The 21,440-nt window shown below is 40.0% G+C and overlaps 1 protein-coding gene across 1 annotated transcript in view; it reads left to right on the top strand.

Annotated features, from left to right (window-relative positions):
- LOC132559734 (uncharacterized) overlaps nucleotides 1-21,440 on the top strand; it is a 108,762-nt gene that overhangs the window by 76,873 nt on the left and 10,449 nt on the right. The window contains exons 26-30 of the mRNA XM_060224361.1: nucleotides 255-619; nucleotides 3,828-6,886; nucleotides 6,932-7,667; nucleotides 7,827-8,347; nucleotides 13,545-13,684. Of these exons, the coding sequence (XP_060080344.1) occupies nucleotides 255-619; nucleotides 3,828-6,886; nucleotides 6,932-7,667; nucleotides 7,827-8,347; nucleotides 13,545-13,684 (4,821 nt within the window). The remainder of the gene's footprint in view (nucleotides 1-254; nucleotides 620-3,827; nucleotides 6,887-6,931; nucleotides 7,668-7,826; nucleotides 8,348-13,544; nucleotides 13,685-21,440) is intronic.

The raw sequence follows: 21,440 nt of genomic DNA on the forward strand, positions 1-21,440 counted from the left end.
AGAGGGCAGATGTCTATAGCACAGGTACACACCATTGTCTGTGGTGTGGTGGGCAAGATTTCTAAAAGTACAAAGGTGACAACTTACAGAATTAAGAGAACTGTAGGTGAACTGCAGGTGTCATAGTTACAAAATGTAATAATTACCACAAAATTCATTGTACTGTTTGTACATACTTATTTTAGTTTTATTTTTTTTATTAAGAATGAAAATTCTATGAAATATACTGTAAGATCATTCTCCTTTGCCTACAGTCCAGCAATTCCTGCAGGAAGAGTTGGCGAAGGTCAAGAGAGGGCAAGCACAGTCTGAATTTGGTTCACAGACTGAGTTAGTTGTGGTCCAAACATCTGATGTGGGTTGTGACCAGGGCCTTCAGGATATTGAAAGGAAGAAAGAGTCCTTGCAAGGTCAGATTAAAGCACTTGCCCAGGGGGAACTCATCCGTCACCTTTCTTACCGTGACTCCGAGCAGAGACTGCTAGAGGAGGCAGAAGAGATTGAAGAACAATACCAGACGACACAGGACCAACTCAATGCCGAATTGCACCAACTTGAGGAGGTAGAGAAAGGTTACCGCTCTGAGGACCGCAGTCAGTTACAAGACATTACTCGCACGGTAAGTATCATTGGGTATAGACAGTAGAAAAGGGTCACCACTCTTTGGACCACAGTCAGTTTTAGGACATAACATGTATGGTAGGTACCATTGTACATAGGAGGTAGAAAAGGGTCACCACTCTTGGGACCACAGTCAGTTTTAGGACATAACATGTATGGTAGGTACCATTGTATATAGGAGGTAGAAAAGGGTCACCACTCTTGGGGCCACAGTCAGTTTTAGGACATAACATGTATGGTAGGTACCATTGTATATAGGAGGTAGAAAAGGGTCACCACTCTTGGGACCACAGTCAGTTTTAGGACATAACATGTATGGTAGGTACCATTGTACATAGGAGGTAGAAAAGGGTCACCACTCTTGGGACCACAGTCAGTTTTAGGACATAACATGTATGGTAGGTACCATTGTACATAGGAGGTAGAAAAGGGTCACCACTCTTGGGGCCACAGTCAGTTTTAGGACATAACATGTATGGTAGGTACCATTGTATATAGGAGGTAGATAAGGGTTTCCCATCATTGGACAGCTGTCAAGTACAGAACAGTACATGTATGGTTTAGATACAAGGCAAGTACAGAACAGTACATGTTTGGTTAAATATAGGGCAGTTAACAGAAGTTGATGTATACTCCAATATCACATTTCTGTTTCTACATCACATTTCTGTTTGTGATATAGTGTTGATATTTTATACACTACATCACATTTCTGTTTGTGATATAGTGTTGATATTTTATACACTACATCACATTTCTGTTTCTACATCACATTTCTGTTTGTGAGATGGAGAGACCTGATCTTAATATGAATGAAGATAGGTAAATGGACTTGCGTAACAATAGTGATTGTTAATCTCAGTAAGAGTCACCTCCCCTGACCTGGCAGATATTAGACACAACAGGTATCAGCTAATTACTCTTGTCAATAAAATATGTGTGTGAAAGTGTATAATACCTGTAATATCTGACCACCTTTGTTAATCATGATTTTGTATGTGGGCTGTAAAGTAGCTATAGTAAGATCAATAGTTTGTTCAGGCTCTGATGGACTGACAGGTGCTGGTCTGTAATGGAGCTACAGGTTAGATAGACACGATGAGGTTTCTGTAAGCTGTATAGATAAATAATCATCGGGCTAGAATATCTATAAATACTTGGAGTTGATTATTGGTGATTTCATAGAACTCAGACATACAGGTAAATATTACTGGAACCATGGTTAGTAAGGGTAATTCCTGCTTAACAAAATCACAGGACTCGACCATACCTTGTATTGAAGCTGAAAAACAGATAATTAACGGTCATTACACAATATTCTCCAGATATTTACAGGTAAATATTTCTGTAACCATGGTTACTCTAAGGACAATATGAACTACCATCTGCCTAACAAATGGATTTTATTGGATCTAGTGTTTGCAGAAGCCTTCGTCACTTCCACTTTCATGAAGAACTTAAGCTTCATTAATTAAGGAAAACTGATCATGTTGCTTGCACTGGACTGGGAAAGGAAGAGAGCATTTTTTTTAAAAGAATGCAAGTTTAGAAAATTGCAATGTATTATTTAGATGGTGCTTATTTTTAAATGATGTGGGTGCCCTTTAGTAATCAGGTTGTCTCTGTCTCAGTATTTGGTTTCAGGCAATTTCTGAAGTTCTTTTGGGCCAATTGCACTCCATTTTCACCTAGTGCTTCTTTGAAGGAAGCATTTAAGTGGGAGGGATTTTCCATCCTCAGGTCAAAGTCAGGAATACTGTTACTATAAAAAGATAATTGATTCCTGCAAAATAGTTTAAAGTGTGTTCAGATAATTACCCTCAGACATTCTGTGTTATTTATTTACAGGAAGTGTTAGCTCACGATGTTATTTTATGTTCAGAAGTCACCATTACTGTAAACAGAAAGAGGAACATATCTGAATTTTACGGAATGTGCTACAGATCATCAAGTAATATTGTATGATTTACTGGAAAATGCTTTCTTCAATCATTCTATGATTATAAAGAAAAGTTGACCAGAATAAGATTTTGAAAAATGTTTAGAAATGTGATAGGAACTAGCAAGACAGGAAACTACCTCTTGGTATAGGCAGTTTGGGACAATGAAAAATATGTTGATTGCAGTAGGGTTATCTTTTGAAACACTTACATGTTCAACTTGTAAGAAATTACTTATTTCATTTGTTCTTCTCTACACTAGATACCGCACCGAAGAAGTGAGTGTTGACAAACTTCATGATATCATTTGGCAGTATTTGGATTAAGACTAATAATTATGGATTTATTATGCATCAAAAACAGCTCCTTGGTGTTTACAAAAATCAGCTCCTTGGTGTTTACAAAAATCATACAACAGTCAGTCTCATTGGTGTTTACAAAAATCGGTCTCATTGGTGTTTACAAAAATCAGTCTCATTGGTGTTTACAAAAATCGGTCTCATTGGTGTTTACAAAAATCAGTCTCATTGATGTTTACAACAATCGGTCTCATTAATGTTTACAACAACCAGTCTCATTAATGTTTACAACAACCAGTCTCATTGATGTTTACAACAATCAGTCTTTGCACAGTTATCTCACCAAAATGTATAGTGAAACACTTCATGCGAACATTCTGTGCTACTATATACAATACAGTTAGGGCATCAGTTTGTATCAACTGGTGCATGGACGATGTGACAGCAAGACACCAAAGAAAGCTTGACTCGTGGAGATTGTGATTACCTTATTTGGTTATTAATAGATAGATAATAACCTATATCTGTAGTCAACACTGAACAACGCTTAGTGTAAAGACAAATGTTTGTGAGATAAATAAATTTAGGTTAGTTGGATAGGTGAGAGTACAACACACTTGTTTGTGAGATAAGTAAATCTAGGTTAGTTAGATAGGTGAGAGTACAGCATACTTGTTTGTGAGATAAGTAAATCTAGGTTAGTTGGATAGGTGAGAGTACAGCACACTTGTTAGTGAGATAAGTAAATCTAGGTTAGTTAGATAGGTGAGAGTACAGCACACTTGTGACACATTACTTAGAAGATATGTGATACATTGTATAGAAAATGGTTATCATGCATCATTTACACAATTTTCATTTATTTAAGATATGTCAGAACATTTGACATGATAAATGGATCTTTTCATCAGTAGTCTTAAATGATGTTGATTTTGTAAGTTTACTCCTCATTTTTGTATCCTTACAGAATGATGACCTTACTCAACTAGACCGGCAGCAGGAGCAGTTACATTTGTATATAGAGGAGAAGCAGTGTTTGATGCAGGTCGGTTTGGATGTTCCACGTCCCCTCAGGTCTGCCTGCAGTGAAGAAGTTCTAACTGACAATCAGACATCTAGCCTAGGCTTCCCCTTTCGTGCATCTAGCCTGCTGGCTTTGAAGCAAGGTAGTGAGGGGGACCTTCCGTCCTTGTCTACTAGACTGTCCCTCAGCTCTTCTCTCAACATCACATCCTTGGACTCAGTACCAGACAGTATGGAAAGCATGGACACCTCCCCATCATCACAGAGTTCTGTAAGTGCTCCTGTAGAAACACGGAAACGGTCCAGTAAGAGTCCAGCTTCAGAAAAATTGACTTCTGGTGCAAAGGAAGTCACAAGTCGACTGTATACTGCTCCTCCACCGAAATTCAAATATGAACCTAAACAGAAATCAAAAGTGGTGCCTAAATCTACTTCAGTAAGGAAACAAGATTCTAAGAAAGTAATGAGTGCTGAAAGTAAGAAAGGTAAAGAGGATGGAAAACCCACAAACTTAAGGAAGTCAAAATCACCATCGCCTGGTAGATCAACTGTATCATTATCTGGGCGACAGACTACACCTCCCCCAGGAAAACATGTAAGTCCATCACCAAAGAAACAAGCTACACCATCACAAAACAGACACAAACCATTGCGGTCTGAACAATCCAGCAAAACGGAAAAACTTGAAAAGGAAAAGACAGGCTTTGATGGGTTATCTGGTCAGGCACCGGGAGTAACTAAACAAATGAGGCACGATACTGATGAGTCCGGTGTGTTTCCACGACTTCGACAAAGTGTTTCACAACCTACACTGTCCTTAAATAGAGGCCTCTCTAACAACAAGTTACCACGCCTCCCACCTACCAAACTTAGACCGATAACCAGTGCTACCTCCCTAGCCAGTGTCCCTGAGGCAGCAAGTGAGGAGGTAGAGGCTATAGATCAAAGCCAAGTCTCAGAATCTCCTGTTGTCCGTAGGCGGAAGAAGCGTCAGTTTGATGAGGACGACACCCGGAGACATTCTGAGCCTGTTGGAGAATCACTGGCTGATGCTTTTGAAAAATATTCACAAGAAATGGAGGGTGGTATAGAAATACCAGTTATCTTGCTTCATAAGGACTCACCTGATGAACAGATTTGGGCTAGGCAGCATAGCAGTAGCATTTCGGACTCCATAGCAGGAGAGCATCCAGTCCAGGAACCTGTGGATTACAGTCTGGGCTCCTCAGTAGATGGTCCAGGGAGACCTACCGACAACCAGTGCAATGTAAACTCAGTGTGTGATGGTGCTACACAACAAGTGGAATTATCACACATGTTGGAAAATAAACCATGTAATGTGGATGATAGTGTGTTCAGCAATGACCTTGCATATCAACAGGAACAAGTGGGAAGATCAGTCGAATTAGACAGTGACTCCGGCTTTTACCCAGAAAGTTCAGATAATTTTGAGAGCTCGGGAGCACTTTCCTTTGCTGATTCCACTAACAACTTTCAGGGTAGGACAAGTATTGGTTCTGAACAGGATCCACAAGGATCCGTGCCTCACACTGGATTGCTTGGGGCTGTGGCTCTGGATTGTGATACAAATTTTTCTGCATCATGCAAAATGGATCCAGATATGAACAATGAAAACTTAGCATTTACAGGTAATTCTGATGAGTCTGACATCATGGAAAGTAGTCTAATCTCACCAACAGATGTCAGCCTTCACCTTTCCCAGGACACAGAATCTGACTCTGGTAAATCTGAGAGAAAACGAGAACATGGTGATTCCGCTGGGGATTCTCAGACTGATATACCAACTAAGTGTAAAAAAAAGGAAAATCTGTCTTCTGATAATGTATATGTGATGAGTCCAGAGCAATTGGAGATTAATTTTCCAGAGGAAAGAACATTACAAAATATTCCACAAAGTTCTACACAAAATTTAAATGCTCAATTAACTTTTAACCGCAGTTTCCAGGCTACCAGTGGATTTGTTGTCTGTGATATTTTACAAGATACTGCTAAGACAATATCAGCAGATTTGGATGGTGCTCATAGGTCTTATTCCTCAGATTCTTTAGAAGATGCTGATTCTCTGGACGGGTCACAACCTTGGGCCAGAGAGCAGGAATTGACTGATTCTTTGGAGAATTCTGATGTTGACCATAGAGAAGAGGATTTGAACCCTAAGGAACAACAGGAACAACTAGACACAGGATTTCTACATGAGGAACCAAATGACACAGGATTTCTGCAAGGGGAACCAAATGACACAGGATTTCTGCAAGGGGAACCAAATGACACAGGATTTCTACAAGGGGAACAAAAAGACACAGGATTTCTACAAGGGGAACAAAAAGACACAGGATTTCTACAAGGGGAACAAAAAGACACAGGATTTCTACAAGGGGAACAAAATGACACAGGATTTCTACAAGAGGAACAAAATAATTCCCAGACTGAGGAGAGTGAAAACAATGAGTCTAACACTTGTGTAAATGATGAATTGTCTACTAGCAAATGTCATGAAATGTGTGAATCAGTTTCAACTATTGACCTAGAAAGAGAAACTGAAGACCAAAGGCCAAACTTATCTCAAACAAATATTTCAACACCTGCAACATATTACAAAGTTGGAGATAAAACTTTATCCAGAAGTGAAGTAAACATTTGTTCAATACCTAATACTGTCAGTGAGCCCTCTGTGGTGTCCTGTCCGGGTGAGCTGGATTCCTCAGTCAATGAGTCCTCTGTGGTGGTCTGTCCTATTGAACTGGATATGCCTGTCAGTGAACCTCCTGTAGTGGTCTGTCATGTTGAGCGTGAGTCCTCTGGCAGTGAGCCTTCTGTGGTGGTCCACCCTGACAATCTAGGTTCTGTGTTGACCTGTCCCGTTGAGCTGGATTCATCTGTCAGTGAGCACTCTGTGGTAGTCTGTCCTGGTCAGCTGGATTTGTCTGTCAGTGAGCCCTCTGTGTTGGCCTGTCCTGGTGTGCTGGATTCATCTGTCAGTGAGTCCTCTGTGGTAGTCTGTCCTGGTAAGCTGGATTTGTCTGTCAGTGAGCCTTCTGGGGTGATCTGTCCTGGTGAGCTGGATTCGTCTGTCAGTGAGCCCACTTTGATGGTATGTCCTGGTGAGTTGGATTCATCTGTCAGTGTGCCTTCTGAGGTGATCTGTCCTGGTGAGCTGGATTCGTCTGTCAGTGAGCCCACTCTAATGGTATGTCCTGGTGAGTTGGATATATCTGTCGGTGAGCCTTCTGAGGTGATCTGTCCTGGTGAGCTGGATTCATCTGTCAGTGAGCCCACTCTTATGGTCTGTCCTGGTGAGCTTGATCCATCTGTCAGTGAACCCTCTGTGGTGGTCTGTCCTGGTGAGCTAGAGTCATCTGTCAGTGAGCTCACTCTGATGGTATGTCCTGGTGAGCTTGATTCTTCTGTCAGTGAGCCCTCTGTGGTGATCTGTCCTGATGAGTTGGATTCATCTGTCAGTGAGCCCACTCTAATGGTATGTCCTGGTGAGCTGGATTCGTCTGTCAGTGAGCCCTCTGTGGTGATCTGTCCTGATGAGTTGGATTCATCTGTCAGTGAGCCCACTCTAATGGCATGTACTGGTGAGCTGGATTCGTCTGTCAGTGAGCCCACTCTGATGGTCTGTCCTGGTGAGCTGGATTCGTCTGTCAGTGAGCCCACTCTGATGGTATGTCCTGGTGAGCTTGATTTGTCTGTCAGTGAGCCTTCTGTGTTGACCTGTCCTGGTGAGCTTTATTCCTCTGTCAGTGAGCCTTCTGTGGTGGTCTGTCCTGGTGAGCTGAATTCCTCTGTCTCAGACACCTCCTCAAGAGAAGATATTGTCCCAGTACTAAGACCACCAGATAGAGACATATGCCACTCTATGAATTTGGAATCTGACCAGTTTGAAGGGGATTTGCATATCAGAAAGGATTTGTGTCAGGTTTTTCCTGAAAATTCTCTTTCACAAGACCATTCCTCCAATGATAATGCTGTTCAACATGTTAATGCATCTCTGCAGTTAAACGACAGTGATAGTAATTTGTCTGAGCTGAGCAAAACAGAGGCTGAATTTACCAAACACCACCCCAACACCAATCAGGGTCATGTAATCAGTGTCACAGAGTCCTCCCCCACCTGTCATCACCCAGTCACAGACCATAAGCAATTAACTGTAGTGAGTGCAGCTGCACTTACACCAGATGAACACACCAAGGACGACTCCAGTTGTCAGACAGATTTACCCTGCAATATGATCTTCACACCAATCAGTAGTGCTTCAGAGAAGTTTATTGGTCAGGTGACTGACCAACCCTTCACACAAAGTCCTGGTATTAAGACTGATGTCCTGACATCTCAGGAGGAGGATGTAGGCAGAGCCAGTGACTGTTCCCAGGATTCCATCCAGGAACTTCAGGAACAACTCCAGCAACTTGAGGAGTTTCCAGGTCAACCAGGACTAAAGTAAGTCTGTTCTCATATCTAAACGTTGTCTCTCAGTTTGATTTAGAAATGATTGAGATGTTAATTATACGATATGTTATTAGTATCAAGCTCAAGTTTCAGGATAGATAGGATAGAAACTAAAATTGACTACCTCAAACAACTCCTGACAGACTTCATGTACATATAGAGTGTTATGTCACAAGTACTGCCTGCAGTGTCAAATGGGACTGTAACAAGAGGTGTTGAAAAGTTAATACCAGCTAATCCGGCTACTTTATAGTTTTATACTGGTCTTTAAAATTCCATGTGGATTTGGTGTACAGTTCACCTATATCTATTGTTCAGAACAGAGGATATCTGCCTTATTAACTCTGACTTAAGCTCTAGTTAGGCCTCCAGGCTAAGCGATATCTTATGTTATGACTAGGACAGTGTTTTCAAACAGTAGAAACTGACTCTGAATCAAAACGAAAGAAGTCAAATCTAGGTCTTATTCTTCTTTTGGAGGCTTGGAAGTGTGTCTTTTTGTCCCAAAATTTTAAACCCTGTTTGATTTCATAAAAATACAAGTAATCTGATGAATATTATGTGAATGTGTTTGTGAAAAGGGATGAGTGGGGGTGGGTTGGGTTGAGGGATTGTTAGAATGAGCAAAAAAAAGTCTTCATCAATTTTGAAGAATTTATTTCAATGATAAATAAATTTTTGCTACATCTTAGTATCTTATCTACATTTTGTTGTGATTTAAGTTTGGACGAGAAATGTCTGGAAAATTGTGCTGAGAGATGAATTTTTTATGATATTAAATATACTGATTCAGATATGGTTGTGTTTAGAAATCCAAAGTGTGTGAAACTGTACATAGTAGGAATATTATACCACATCAGACATCATGCTGTCGTTAGCTGTGTAATTTCTTTTGTCATTTGTTTTGATCACAGACATTGTAACTTTATGAGAGCTTTACTAAGTCCATTGGCAGGCAGATTTATGATATATTTGGTGGTATGACAGGGTTAGATTTATTGAGTTGTTAATCTGGCCCCTACTCACTGGGAAATGTCCATTTGATTATCCCTGCTTTAGTACAGATTGTTTGGTCGGAGGGACAGGTAGCTTATGACAATGAGATGTACTAGACATAGACTCTTTAACAATAAGGAGAATAAATCGTGAGAGCTGGTGATCTTACATTTAAAGCTGACCATTTGAACCAGAGACACAGTCTGTATCCTTGTCTACTAGTTTACATTAACAGTCCATTGGTAATGCCTTTCTAACAATACCATATAGGTTAAAGTTTTAGATTGTTATTTTTGCTGAATATTTGTTGGAGAGAGATCTTTAAACACAAAAGATGTGCTCACGTCTGGATGGTGTTCTACATATCCAGTAATTGATTTTCATCTGCCTATAATGGAAACAATTTATACGGACAGTAATCAATTTGCACATTTTCAAAGTCACAGTTTTCCGGGGGTCAATCAATTGTGGAGTATGGGATTTGACATGCTGCCAATTCCAACAAGACGTGGTTAGAAGGTAATGGGATTGAGGTTTTGTTGATGTATTTTTACATTCAAGATAGAACCCTGGCAGAGTCCCATACTTCATACAGTAATACATCATATACATAGAACTATGTATAATAATCCTGGTATTAAAAGGAAGCTTGCTATGTGATACCTGTCTCCATTAATTCTATGTGCCAAGATAATTACATGGACCCCACACTAAACTGGTCAGAACATCACTACTGAACATTGACTCCACACTAAACTGGTCAGAACATCACTACTGAACATTGACTCCACACTAAACTGGTCAGAACATCACTACTGAACATTGACTCCACACTAAACTGGTCAGAACATCACTACTGAACATTGACTCCACACTAAACTGGTCAGAACATCACTACTGAACATTGACCCCACACTAAACTGGTCAGAACATCACTACTGAACATTGACTCCACACACTAAACTCACAAAGGATATCTACTGAACATTGACTCCACACTGAATAGAACATCACAAAGGATATACTGAACATTGACTCCACACCAAACTGGTCAGAACATCTACTGAACATTGACTCCACACTGAACTGGTCAGAACATCACTGCTGAACATTGACTCCACACTGAACTGGTCAGAACATCACTACTGAACATTGACTCCACACCAAACTGGTCAGAACATCACAAAGGATATCTACTGAACATTGACTCCACACTGAACTGGACTCCACACCAAACTGGAACATCACAAAGGATATCTACTGAACATTGACTCCACACTGAACTGGTCAGAACATCACTGCTGAACATTGACTCCACACCAAACTGGTCAGAACATCACTGCTGAACATTGACTCCACACTAAACTGGTCAGAACATCACTACTGAACATTGACTCCACACTAAACTGGTCAGAACATCACTACTGAACATTGACTCCACACTAAACTGGTCAGAACATCACTACTGAACATTGACTCCACACTAAACTGGTCAGAACATCACTACTGAACATTGACTCCACACTGAACTGGTCAGAACATCACTACTGAACATTGACTCCACACTAAACTGGTCAGAACATCGCTACTGAACATTGACTCCACACTAAACTGGTCAGAACATCACTACTGAACATTGACTCCACACTGAACTGGTCAGAACATCACTGCTGAACATTGACTCCACACTAAACTCGTCAGAACATCACTGCTGAACATTGACTCCTCACTAAACTCGTCAGAACATCACTGCTGAACATTGACTCCACACTGAACTCGTCAGAACATCACTGCTGAACATTGACTCCACACTAAACTGGTAAGAACATCACTACTGAACATTGACTCCACACTAAACTGGTCAGAACATCACAAAGGATATCTACTGAACATTGACTCCACACTGAACTGGTTAGAACATCACAAAGGATATCTACTGAACATTGACTCCACACCAAACTGGTCAGAACATCACAAAGGATATCTACTGAACATTGACTCCACACTGAACTGGTCAGAACATCACTGCTGAACATTGACTCCACACTGAACTGGTCAGAACATCACTGCTGAACATTGGTCAGAACATCACTGCTGAACATTGACTCCTCACTAAACTCGTCAGAACATCACATATGATATTTACTGAACATCACTAGACACTAGAACAGTTACTTGCTATTAATTATATTTTAACTCCAGTAAATGTCACTTTCTGGTTAATATCATGATTTATAGAAGCACTTGCCATGGTGTAATGGCTGTAACACAAGGTGTTGTGCTTACTGTTCATTCCTGTCAACTTCTCACAGAATTATCATAGCAAACTGAAGACAGACACCAATATACAAAAAATTCCTTTTTGTCAAAATCCTAGTGTAAAATGTAGTACATGTAGTTGAAGGCAAGTATATTAATGAGTTGATTGAATTTGAGCTGTTTTATATGTCATAAATAGGCTGTGTGAAATTTTTATCTCAATATAGAATGCTTGACAAGAATTTATCACCTGTGTTTATGACTAGATATTGTTTATATAATAATAATATAGGTAGGGTTGGGTAAACATAGTATGGGTGTAACACAAAACACCCTGTAGTTACTAGAGGATAATAACCACTGACCACACCAATACATCGCCGACCGTGTCAGGTGTCAATGACTTTGTGTAAACTCAAATAACTTTTTCTTGTTAAAGAGACAGGGAAATCACATGTGCTACCCTGTCTTAGATTTTTCTGTCTCATTCACTTTGTCAGGAACATTAAGGCTGTATTTCTTGCAACATTATGTAATATATTGATATATATAATATTCTTGTCTTTCTGACCACAGTTTAGGAACATAAAGCTCTACACATCGTTAGTTATTGCTGAACACTAGTCAGGTTACACCACAGTTTAGGAACATAAAGCTCTACACATCGTTAGTTATTGCTGAACACTAGTCAGGTTACACCACAGTTTAGGAACATAAAGCTCTACGCATCGTTAGTTATTGCTGGACACTAGTCAGGTTACACCACAGTTTAGGAACATAAAGCTCTACACATCGTTAGTTATTGCTGGGCACTAGTCAGGTTACACCACAGTTTAGGAACATAAAGTTCTACACATCGTTAGTTATTACTGAACACTAGTCAGGTTACACCACAGTTTAGGAACATAAAGTTCTACACATCGTTAGGTATTGCTGGACACTAGTCAGGTTACAAGTCTGCCTGTACAAGTTACTGACTAGTCAGCCCACCTGACTTACACTGCTGTACAAGTTACTGACTAGTCAGCCCACCTGACTTACACTGCTGTACAAGTTACTGACTAGTCAGCCCACCTGACTTACACTGCTGTACAAGTTACTGACTAGTCAGCCCACCTGACTTACACTGCTGTACAAGTTACTGACTAGTCAGCCCACCTGACTTACACTGTCTGGACAAATGACAGACTAGTCACCTCACCTGGCTTACAGAAGTCTGCCTGTACAAGTGACTGACTAGTCACCTCACCTTGCTTACAGTAGTCTGTCTGTACAAGTGGCAGACTAGTCAGCTCACCTTGCTTACAATAGTCTGTCTGTACAAGTGGCAGACTAGTCAGCTCACCTGTAGGAGTGACAGATTGTAGACATATATCCTAGATACAGACCAAAGGCAATGATTGAGGCTATCTATTGTACCATACTAGTAGATGTTGAATTGGTCGTGGTAACCTTGGCTTAGGCTGTATTGTGTTATTGGTGACATTGAGTATTGATTTTAGAATAATTTCAAGTGCTTGGCGATAGTTTTGATAATACAACTAGTATTACATAACATGATGATTTCGCATGGTTTGGTTTGAATCTGGTAACAAGCAAGAACCATTGAGGCCTGAACAGGAATATTACTGGTGTATGACTTTTGTATCATTAAATGTATTGGATTGCAGTAACACGAATACATCATTCAAACAGAAATTGGACAATCAATGCCTTGACTTGAGAAATGAAAGTGAAATAACATTATGTTTCACTTGAAGGAACTGCATGTTTCATAAAATGACATTTAATGATACTCTGGGGTCAACCTCTGTATTTCAGTAAATAAATGTTCCAATAAGATAGCATGTTGGAGCCTATGTTTGCTGGTGCTATTGAGTAAGACAGAGCTCTATATAGGAACTGCCATATACAAGTCAATCTCTCATTCCAGGGGTGTTGGACCAAGTGCTTACCCTCCGCTTTCATCGTCTCGAAGAGCTACACGTCATCGTGCCATGATCCGACAAAAACGCAGAGGTGTAGAGGAATCTGATGACATTAGCCCAGAGTCTGGTGACTCCCTTGGATCTGGTATGTATCCAATCTTTAGTCGGGGCTGGGTGAAAGTCCTATATTGTATAGGCAAAAGTCCAGAATAGGCTTAGTGAAGGTCAGAAAAGGGTTGGTTGAAGGTCAGGAAGGAAATGGCTAAGGTGAAGAAAGGGTTGGGAAAAGGACAAAGACTGCAAGTTGAGACTTTGGTACACTGCACATTGTCAAAAATTTATATCATCAAGTTTCTTTATTCCAGCTTGTATAGAAGCCAAATTTTCCTCTAGACATGACATTTTAATGACGGCAAAAACTAACTAATGTAATATTTATGATAGGACCAACTTGGTGTATAGCATTGGTCATGCTAGCGTACAAGTTTCTTTGTCAGAGATAAAGTTTTATTGTAATGTTGGACTTTATCCCAGCCTTTAGTAAGGTAAGGTCTCAGACTGTAGTAAGGTAATGCTTTGTCTCAGACTGTAGTAAGGTAATGCTTTGTCCCAGACTGTAGTAAGGTAATGCTTTGTCTCAGACTGTAGTAAGGTAATGCTTTGTCTCAGACTGTGGTAAAGTAATGCTTTGTCTCAGACTGTGGTAAAGTAATGCTTTGTCTCAGACTGTAGTAAGGTAATGCTTTGTCTCAGACTGTACTAAGGTAATGCTTTGTCTCAGACTGTGGTAAAGTAATGCTTTGTCTCAGACTGTAGTAAGGTAATGCTTTGTCTCAGACTGTGGTAAAGTAATGCTTTGTCTCAGACTGTGGTAAAGTAATGCTTTGTCTCAGACTGTAGTAAGGTAATGCTTTGTCTCAGACTGTGGTAAAGTAATGCTTTGTCTCAGACTGTGGTAAAGTAATGCTTTGTCTCAGACTGTGGTAAAGTAATGCTTTGTCTCAGACTGTAGTAAGGTAATGCTTTGTCTCAGACTGTGGTAAAGTAATGCTTTGTCTCAGACTGTGGTAAAGTAATGCTTTGTCTCAGACTGTAGTAAGGTAATGCTTTGTCTCAGACTGTGGTAAAGTAATGCTTTGTCTCAGACTGTGGTAAAGTAATGCTTTGTCTCAGACTGTGGTAAGGTAATGCTTTGTCTCAGACTGTGGTAAAGTAATGCTTTGTCTCAGACTGTGGTAAAGTAATGCTTTGTCTCAGACTGTGGTAAAGTAATGCTTTGTCTCAGACTGTGGTAAAGTAATGCTTTGTCTCAGACTGTGGTAAAGTAATGCTTTGTCTCAGACTGTAGTAAGGTAATGCTTTGTCTCAGACTGTAGTAAGGTAATGCTTTGTCTCAGACTGTACTAAGGTAATGCTTTGTCTCAGACTGTAGTAAGGTAATGCTTTGTCTCAGACTGTAGTAAGGTAATGATTTGTCTCAGACTGTAGTAAGGTAATGCTTCGTCTCAGACTGTAGTAAGGTAATGCTTTGTCTCAGACTGTAGTAAGGTAATGCTTCGTCTCACTGTAGTAAGGTAATTGTTTGTCCCAGACTGTAGTAATTAAGATAAAGCTTCCTCCCAGCGTGTACAAGTTAATTTTGATTCTTCCTGTTGGCCTGTTAAGGAGATAATCATCTATGAATACATCTCATTTACTGATTTACCCATTTGTCTTGGGAAATTTCTGTAAATGTGTGGTTTACCCTAAAGAAAGTGTTCTATATGGTGTTGTCTCTCCACTTGCTCTAGTCTTTTCTATACAATATTGAATTAGTCAGATCTCTGTACCCAAAAGTTCTTTTTTCACCTTGTTTGGAGAGCTGCCAGGAATTGATCTGGTATCCTTAGAGAAGGAATCCGTTGTGTCATAGCTGTAGATAACATGTGTTACCTCCCATATATAATACACAAGTGACACTTAATGTACACAAGGGTTGGTTAAACTATATTTCTGTTGTTGTATTGACAAGAAATATATCTAATTGCCTTTAATATCAGAGAGGTATAAGACAGCATTGCACAGTTCAGCACTAGTCTGTGTAGTAGCCCGGTGAAAGTGTATTGAATGTTTCACAGTGATTCACATGATTTTGTTTGACAGACGTGAGTTGTGTATATTGATATGGTGTTGCTTGAGAGGTTTAAAAGACTTGGATTATACTACCAGGTGAATAGGCACTTAGCCAGTTGGAGCTGTACTAGGCATTCGGTTTGTACATAGTTTTTGATTTCGGTGGATTTAAATTTCTTTCATTCAATACTATTCAGTGTGATTACATGGCTGGTTATGCTTCAATGGACATCCTTTATAGGTGATAATGATCGCAAAATAAGGGATGACGGCCAAGTCTCCACATGCTATCTGCCATATGAATAACTTATTACTGCATAAAAATTCTATTGTATCTAGTGGTTGTTGTAGGCGTACGGGAAAAGCTGTTGTACTTCTAATGTAGGCACAGAGTTATGGTGTCCTGATATCAAAAATAACATTTTTCCAGTCTAACTACAGTGTTCGAACAGTTTTGTGATGGCCTCCAGCTTACCGTAGAAGTATTTTTAGGGTGGAACTACATTGGCCTCTGTGTAACTGTGTTGTATAACCACTATGTAACATACGAGTAAGTTCGGAATTTCACTAGTATCTCTATATACTGGAGAACTCGATGGAGAACCATAAACATATCAACTGATGTGTGCAACATGCGGGATACCTTAAAGGTAAAATGGATTCTCACCTCTTACTTTATTATCTGTGTCTAGGATATAGTGGATTGATTTTAACTTGTGACCAAGCTGTCATATTGACATTACACTTTAATCATTGAAAATTCTTACATGTCTTTAAGAGTAGAACTTTGCAGATGTAAATATTGTAAGGTATGCCAGTATTCTACCAGGAGGGTTAGCATTATATAGTCTGTAAACAGAACAGAAATACATTCCTAGGCAATCCCAGGGTACCTTAGATAAAAAGAACAGCCTACATTGTATGCTATCTGTTGTGATAGTGTGGACGCTACTTTATTTGGTGTGGTCCCTTGGGTAAATGATTAATTCACTCACGCCAGAAAACAGGCTCTTTTTATTGATCTTACAAACTATATTTGTGGAGTCTTTCATGCTTTATCAATATAATTTTGACTGGTATATATATATGTAATGGGTACATGTATGATATACACAAAAGCATATTTCCTCTGTCAGATAGTCAATTTTTCAGAAGGTACTAATGTCATTGATTCAAGTATGCCAGACTTTCCATTACATTGTATTCCTAACTGATAATTCTGTGAGACTGGTGCCCCAGAGTAAGGTATCTGGCTGTCTGACCAAAATTCTGTGAGACTGGTGCCCCAGGGTGAGGTATCTGGCTGTCTGACCATAGTTCTGTGAGACTGGTGCCCCAGGGTGAGGTATCTGGCTGTCTGACCATAGTTCTGTGAGACTGGTGCCCCAGGGTGAGGTATCTGGCTGTCTGACCATAGTTCTGTGAGACTGGTGCCCCAGAGTAAGGTATCTGGCTGTCTGACCTAAATTCTGTGAAACTGGTGCCCCAGGGTGAGGTATCTGGCTGTCTGACCATAATTCTGTGAGACTGGTGCCCCAGAGTAAGGTATCTGGCTGTCTGACCAAAATTCTGTGAAACTGGTGCCCCAGGGTGAGGTATCTGGCTGTCTGACCATAATTCTGTGAGACTGGTGCCCCAGAGTAAGGTATCTGGCTGTCTGACCAAAATTCTGTGAGACTGGTGCCCCAGGGTGAGGTATCTGGATGTCTGACCATAGTTCTGTGAGATTGGTGCTCCAGAGTGAGGTATCTGGCTGTCTGACCAAAATTCTGTGAGACTGGTGCCCCAGGGTGAGGTATCTGGCTGTCTGACCATAATTCTGTGAGACTGGTGCCCCAGAGTAAGGTATCTGGCTGTCTGACCAAAATTCTGTGAGACTGGTGCTCCAGGGTGAGGTATCTGGATGTCTGACCATAGTTCTGTGAGATTGGTGCCCCAGAGTGAGGTATCTGGCTGTCTGACCAAAATTCTGTGAGACTGGTGCCCCAGGGTGAGTTATCTGGCTGTCTGACCAAAATTCTGTGAGATTGGTGCCCCATAGTAAGGTATCTGGCTGTCTGACCATAGTTCTGTGAGACTGGTGCCCCAGGGTGAGGTATCTGGCTGTCTGACCATAGTTCTGTGAGACTGGTGCCCCAGGGTGAGGTATCTGGATGTCTGACCATAGTTCTCTGAGATTGGTGCCCTAGAGTAAGGTATCTGGCTGTCTGACCATAGTTCTCTGAGATTGGTGCCCTAGAGTAAGGTATCTGGATGTCTGACCATAGTTCTCTGAGATTGGTGCTGTAGAGTAAGGTATCTGGATGTCTGACCATAGTTCTCTGAGATTGGTGCTGTAGAGTAAGGTATCTGGATGTCTGACCATAGTTCTCTGAGATTGGTGCTGTAGAGTAAGGTATCTGGATGTCTGACCATAGTTCTCTGAGATTGGTGCCCTAGAGTAAGGTATCTGGATGTCTGACCATAGTTCTCTGAGATTGGTGCCCTAGAGTAAGGTATCTGGATGTCTGACCATAGTTCTCTGAGATTGGTGCCCTAGAGTAAGGTATCTGGATGTCTGACCGTAGTTCTGTGAGATTGGTGCCCTAGAGTAAGGTATCTGGATGTCTGACCATAGTTCTCTGAGATTGGTGCCATAGAGTAAGGTATCTGGATGTCTGACCATAGTTCTGTGAGACTGGTGCCCTAGAGTAAGGTATCTGGATGTCTGACCATAGTTCTGTGAGATTGGTGCCCTAGAGTAAGGTATCTGGATGTCTGACCATAGTTCTGTGAGATTGGTGCCCTAGAGTAAGGTATCTGGATGTCTGACCATAGTTCTGTGAGATTGGTGCCCTAGAGTAAGGTATCTGGATGTCTGACCATAGTTCTCTGAGATTGGTGCCCTAGAGTAAGGTATCTGGATGTCTGACCATAGTTCTCTGAGATTGGTGCTGTAGAGTAAGGTATCTGGATGTCTGACCATAGTTCTCTGAGATTGGTGCTGTAGAGTAAGGTATCTGGATGTCTGACCATAGTTCTCTGAGATTGGTGCCGTAGAGTAAGGTATCTGGATGTCTGACCATAGTTCTCTGAGATTGGTGCCCTAGAGTAAGGTATCTGGATGTCTGACCATAGTTCTGTGAGATTGGTGCCCTAGAGTAAGGTATCTGGATGTCTGACCATAGTTCTGTGAGATTGGTGCTGTAGAGTAAGGTATCTGGATGTCTGACCATAGTTCTGTGAGATTGGTGCCCTAGTGTAAGGTATCTGGATGTCTGACCATAGTTCTGTGAGACTGGTGCCCTAGTGTAAGGTATCTGGATGTCTGACCATAGTTCTGTGAGACTGGTGCTGTAGAGTAAGGTATCTGGATGTCTGATCGTAGTTCTCTGAGATTGGTGCTGTAGAGTAAGGTATCTGGATGTCTGACCATAGTTCTCTGAGATTGGTGCTGTAGAGTAAGGTATCTGGATGTCTGACCATAGTTCTCTGAGATTGGTGCCCTAGAGTAAGGTATCTGGATGTCTGACCATAGTTCTCTGAGATTGGTGCTGTAGAGTAAGTTTTCTAGATTTCTGGCCAGAAATTATGTAAGAATACCTTTTGAGCAAGAAATTAATTCCAAATCAGGTTAAGAAATCAAATGAAAGCTGCTCTGAATGTGCAAATAGGTTTCAAACAAAACTCTTTATTGGGAAGTGGGAGGGGGAGGGAATAACTCGCTTACAAATATCAGGGATCTTTTATAAAAACCAAAAATAAAACAAACAACTATGTATGACCCTTTCTGACCCACAAGTATCCATTGTTGTGATAGATATATATCCTCCATGCAAAACTATACAATCAGGATTCCAAAAATCCAAAATAGTCATGACCAGATCTCTTTAACAAGTATTGGACAATACACTTTAAGCAACACATTTCAGACTTGTCTATGTTTTGATTGTATATGTTCTTGGTAGATATCCAGTTAAGATAAAACTTCAGTCTCAAATTACAAATCATGAAAGATTGGAAGGTAAACATATGAGGGACGAGTTTGTGTATTTCAGATCTATATGTGTGCTTATGGGAATTTTGACTAGTCCCTTGTAATGGGGCTTACGAGGAAATCTTGATGTTGGGGACGTAAATGCATATCTTGATGATATAGGCTTAGACACATGTTTTGTGTTACATGTTTAGACACATGTCTTAGTGTTATAGGTTGAGACACATGTCTTGGTGTTATAGGTTAAGATGTGTGTATTAGATATTCTAACATGTGTCTTGTTGGGAACCAGTTTCAATGAAACCATACATCCTTTTTATGGTGGTCACTTGCAGTAATGTATGTGAGATATTTTGAAACTAGGAATGGCTTTGCTGAAATCTTGAAATCTCTAACTTCAATTTAATTCCTATAATTGAATTAGTATGTTTCAAAGAACCAAATTCTGCCAACCACAGGAGATGTTTTTGAAAACTAGTTTTGTATACCTATATCTGGATTATACTTGATTCTTTTTTTAATTCAAATCGTCAGCAAGGTTGTAATTAAGATGCAAATAAGGCTAATGTATTGATTTCAATTCAATTTATTTTTCAATGACTTGAGCTAATACAGGTAAAACTGGTTTTGAAATAGGACATGTAAACATAACCAATGACAACTGTCTCAATCACTGTGGTACGCTTTCAAACATAAGACTGGGTTAATATGTTGTAAGTGCTCTGGTGTATTTAAATGCAGAACTTGTGTATACCTGTGGATAGGTAATCAGGCTGCTCCGTAGTGAACAGATCAATATTGACCTCACATACCTCACTGTACAAATAGACAATAAACAAGGTCATTGTTTGTCATTAGCTGGCCATATGTATTTTGTGTAAGAGTTTAAACAGATCTGAATATCAGGTCAGTCTTATTTCTGATAGCATGATTACAAGGGAGACTTAGGTCTGGAATTCTCATAGCATGAATATAAGGGAAACTTAGATATCAAATTCTGATGAATTCAGATGGTGGGATTATAAGAGCAACGTTGACCTATAGATTGAAAAATAAACATCTGGTAAAGTATATAGATTAAAAATATACATCCTTTTGGATGGAAACTATAAAAGATAATCCACACATGATATTGAATACTTGTTACAGTGTTATATAAAGGTAATATAGGTAGACTGTATGACTGTTTTACATAAAACAGATTGACATGGTGCCAATATTAAATTACTATAGTGGTTTTATCTTTAATATTGATTAGCATAGACGTGGCAGCCATTACATTATCCAATATACCTGTCTTCAATTGCATGTTGAAGGCTAAAGCTGTCATTCTGTCACTGAGACACTATTTTGACAGAGTTTGGCCAGCTTTGTAGCCTAGAGGGATATTTACATATATGTTTAGGTCCTGCTGTAAAAAACTTAAAACATATCACAAATTTCATGTTTTACCAATTTTTGTCTTATTGATGGTATTTGTGACACGTGGCATTGTAAGCCATGCCTTGCTACATACATGATAACAAAACATAAAGGCTTTGTGACTGGGTTGACAAGTGTGTATATGTGTAGGTTGGTGTGAAGTCTTAAGCTGATAATCCTCTGGATTAATTGACTTTTGGACGTATTTATATCTCATGCAATATTGACCTATATGTTGGGTGTGCTAATCTCCTAAATGTTTAGGCATATTTTGGTGATACCTATTGATAACTATATTTCTATATACTGTAAAATCGGATATTTTTGTGAAGCTGAAATTTCATGGTTTCCCACAAATACACATTTTTGTTGGCACTTAATTTCATGGATA

This window comes from Ylistrum balloti, unplaced genomic scaffold, assembly GCF_031769215.1.
Source record: "Ylistrum balloti isolate Yb309-2 unplaced genomic scaffold, AGI_CSIRO_Ybal_v1 Utg370962, whole genome shotgun sequence".
NCBI classification, from domain to species: domain Eukaryota; kingdom Metazoa; phylum Mollusca; class Bivalvia; order Pectinida; family Pectinidae; genus Ylistrum; species Ylistrum balloti.